General features: G+C 33.5%; 1 protein-coding gene across 1 annotated transcript; it reads right to left on the minus strand.

Annotated features, from left to right (window-relative positions):
- Positions 1-1,763: 1,763 nt before the first annotated feature.
- Positions 1,764-4,096, minus strand: LOC147762992 (neuronal pentraxin-2-like). Its single transcript, XM_087007483.1, has 2 exons — positions 3,713-4,096; positions 1,764-3,399 (listed from the first exon to the last, which is right to left on the minus strand). Exons 1-2 carry the CDS (start codon positions 4,089-4,091, stop codon positions 3,164-3,166), a joined length of 615 nt encoding a protein of 204 aa, XP_086863609.1. The 5' UTR covers positions 4,092-4,096; the 3' UTR covers positions 1,764-3,163.
- Positions 4,097-4,439: the final 343 nt, after the last annotated feature.

Consider the following 4,439-nt stretch of genomic DNA (forward strand, 5'->3'; position numbering starts at 1 on the left):
AAACAACCATGTATGGGCATTTTTACAATCCTGGGCTCCTTTTTTTCCCACCAAGGGTCAAAAATAGAAGTCATTATTGTGTTGAAATTTGTACTTTTCTTGAAAGTATAGACCTGAAGGGTATAAGAAATGACAATCCCGAGATAAAACCTTGTGTATGTATAAATTTATGATTATTTGAATTTTGAAAATCATTTTTTTAATTTTCATAAGCTTAACCTTGAAGTGTGTGACTTTTATGATAATTTAAGGTATTGATCTCCAGAAAACCACTTAGTTTTACTCAGAGAGTATTGCTCTTTTATGTATTTGCAAAAAAAATGGATAAAAATATCCAAAATTTGACGAATCAATGATATTTTGTAATTTTCCTGTTTCAGTATTAAATGTGACTTCATGAAGTTTTTGATTCTGAGATATTCTGAGGACTTCTGTACTTCACTTTACCTTGCATTAGTTCTTTATGTTATGCTTCATGATTGTGTAAAATATTATTTTGCACAGACATGTGTGCTAATTGCAGTGTCATGTTAAAATAAATGTCCTTTCCGAAACATCCCTGTTTTGGAAAGGACTTTTTTAACATTTATGATATTGTTTTAATATATTGTAGTATTTGAGTTTATAAGTTTTAGGTAAAGTCTATGAATAACTTGGCAAAATAGGTGCAAGCTGAACTAAAATGAAGTCTTTTTATTACATTTTGTGCTTGTTTTGTCTATTCTGTACTAGTAATTCATTACTGGAATTTTATTTTATTAAATATTGATTCTGAGATATATTCCAGGTATTCTTTACACCATTACACCTTATTCCAGTTTCTTTTGTTAGAGGTCATAGCTGTATAAAATATTATTTGACAATGTCAGGTTAACCAACAGTAAAGACATATTTAAAAATATGTCCTTTTAGACATGTCCTTGTTTCGGAATGGACATTTATTTAACATTTATGAAATTGCCTTAAGATCTCAAAGTATGTTGGTTTACAAGGTGAAGCAACCATTGGACAAAATATGAGTTAACTAGATTAAAACTGAAGTGTTTTTATTACATTAATTGGTCATTTTGGATAGTTTTTGATTCTTTTTTGAAATGTTACTCCATTAGTATTTGATCATGACATAAAATAGAGAGTTCTACACTCCATTATACCCTATTCTACTTCCTTTTGTTACAGCTCATAGCTGTATAAAATATTATTTGACAAGGTCAGGTTTAAATTTAGTAATTACATTTTTAAATATGTCCTTTTAGGCATGTCCTGTGTTTCGGAATGGACATTTATTTAACATATATATATATATATATCACGCTGTATGTATATATTATAAATAATCACAGGAAGTTAATTATAAACTGCCTGCAAGCGCCTCTGTAAACCGTGCCAGTGAACTGACTCTAGCAACTTTAACATGTGTAGCCTCATAACTATTTTCGAATACTTTTATGTACATCATAAGTAAGCTATATTTAAAGTAAGGTAAGCTATATTATTCAAAATTATATTCTACATAAATTTGATGTGCTTCCCATCATCCTCTTCCTCATGAATAATAAATAGATGAGCAGACCAAAGAGTAAACAAGTGTTTTAGAAAATGTGTTAAAAATTTCCTTTCCGATACAAAGCATCCAAATTGCCTTTATTTCTATTTATACTGATATAATCTCTTCAGTTAATTGTTAATTTAACTTTGAAATACATGAACTTTGGGAAAATAAGCAGTGGAAGTTCTAGTAGATCCAAAGAAAAGATGCTGACTCACAAAAATGAATTTTTTTGTTGAGGATATATATAGAAATTTAAAAAGATGCCATTGAAGAAATGTTCTTCTATTATTTTTATGTCATATGCATGATGCTCTAACAGTAATTTGCTCATGTCAAGTGAAACATACAGCATTTAAGACAGAATTCTCTCTATTTATAATATTGGCAATATAAAGGTACTTTGTTTCGGAATGGACAATTTTTAACAAGCATCTCAAAATAGGGCACAGTTAAATGGGTTTCTGTGCACTGGGGTTTTCTTATATAAAAATAAATATCACATGTCCTGGGCTTTAGAGAAATATATATTGTTACAGGCTAGGTGTCAACATGTTCTTTTTATGTAAGAAAAACCTAATGTTTCGGAATGGACAAATTTAACGGAAAAACATGGTAGGGTTATTTTGCACTCCATGTCGAGCTCCAGAATCATCGCGAAGATTTCATTATTTGATACAAACAATACCAATACATCCAAATAATGATTAGGATGGTTAATTATACTGTATGTTTTATGATATATTTTCTGAAAGTAATTTATTTTTGTTTCGGAATGGACATATCGTTTAACGGAAATACCAGCATGCTATTAAAAGACTTTAGGTGTCTGTCGCTTGTGATATGCACATACTTGTTACTTATTGTTTGCACATACAGGTAACAGGCCATTAAACGCCATAATTAAAATTATATTTTTCATCCATTGTTGTTGAAATACAGTTTGATAAAAGGTAGAACAATTCCGAGTTTAATCCAGATAAAGGTAAAAAAACTCATTGTCACGCTTAAGATATGTCCCCAAATTCGTTATGCAACTTTTCTGCACCAGAGCAAAATAGTTGGTTTACGGCAAAAAACATGGCACCTGAACACATACTCTACAGTTTCAATTAGAGGAAAAGTTTGTCCATCTTTTACCAGACGTGAAGAACTTCATGAATAACAGTGTCCGCCTTTCCAGCCAGTATGATTTTCAGTCCAAGGCTATAGGAACATATCTTGACAGCAGTCTGGAGCTATCAGACATTTGAACAGTTAAAGACAATTTACTGCTGTATATGCGTGGACGTCTAGTCTGTCGCTTGTGATATACGCACATTTGTTAATTGTTGTTTGCACATTGCATGCCTGACAGTGCATTTAACAGTGTAGTCCAAATGATATGTTTATCCACTGCTGTTGTGTTGCACTGTTATAACGGGTAGTGCAAGCCAGTGTCTAATGCCTTTTATAATGGAAACTTATTTGTTAAACAAACGAGGACAATGTCTGTATTATGTCTTTCTTCAGTAGAAACCAGTCCTCAAACATAAAACAAACGGATTAAGAAAAAAGGATGCTTTGTTATATTTCTGCCAAACAAATCTTGACGAATAATGTCTTCTTTCTATCTTATCTGTATCTGCAAAGAACTTCTCTGTACGTAGATATTTCGTGACTTTCTTTGGTAACAGTATCCCATGAGATAACGTTTCCTCTAAAATTTTTGTCACAATTTGCTATTGCTGTGACGTTAACGTTGTTGGTGTTCCAGACATTGATGCTTGTGATGTCACCAACAAATGCTTGATTAACATCAAATCCGCCGCCCACACTATCTTGGTCCTGTCCAACAATCCATACTCCATCTTAAAATAAAATTAGCTTTTTCAACCTACCTTTACTTCACTTCACCTTACTTGATTCTATTTTTTACACATTCGCGTATAAAGCTTATAAATAAAACATGGTGCTTCTTATGCGCGCTTATACATTGTGCGCATAAGAAGCACCATGTTTTATTTATAAGCTTTATACGCGATCCAAATGTCCAACGAATGTACTACTAATTTATAGTAGTGTCAAAGCTACCAACGTTACCTCCGAACTATAATGAAAAAAATATCCTTCTGCTAGTTGTCACAATTATGATTATGTGGGAAATGATTAGTAATTTCTTACTTGGTGGTATGCTCCAAGACGTTTGGAAACCAGTGCCCCCGTCTCTTTGCATGCCGTCTCTGAATACTATCCACCTTCCACCGGCACTCTTCCAAGCGAAACACCAGTGGTGCCAGGATCCATCATAAAATTCAGAACTCGGAATCGATGTTATGAGCTGCTTACTTGATACAAGGAAAATTATGTTTGCATTTCCATGGAAACCAATGATGAAAGCATTGGTGTTGCCACTCACTCCGTACGACAGGAGCGCGGACTCACTGGAAGCTAAGGTGGTCCTGGCCCAAAGACAGGCTGTAATGGCAGTCATCTGAGGTGTGGTGGTAATCATCTTCACGTAGCGCTTTGTGGACTGCGGAGATGGCCAATGGAAGATCATAGTTTTATCTGAAAGTAAGCGAGGTACGTGTGTCTAATACATTGTGGACCATAATATGTCTGGGGTCGTTTTCCAGGAAAGTGTTTTGTTTTTGTTTTGTTTTGTTTTGTTTCTGGATTTTTGAGCAGCTTTACTAGCCGCTGTAACAAAAGTGAAACAGAAAACCCTCCTTTTAGTTATAATCCACTTGTCAACAAGTCAACTACCGTGTAGGAATCATGCCTTTTGCTAATGATATTTTGACAAGTATGACTGCTATGCTTTAAAATACTGAACGAGACCAAGTTTCAGTATTTCAGAGTAAAAGTGAGAAAAAAAGACCAAATTCAAAATGAACCCAAACGCCGA

This window comes from Lingula anatina, chromosome 3, assembly GCF_051362555.1.
Source record: "Lingula anatina isolate TDL-2025a chromosome 3, LinAna3.0, whole genome shotgun sequence".
Taxonomy (NCBI): Eukaryota; Metazoa; Brachiopoda; class Lingulata; order Lingulida; family Lingulidae; genus Lingula; species Lingula anatina.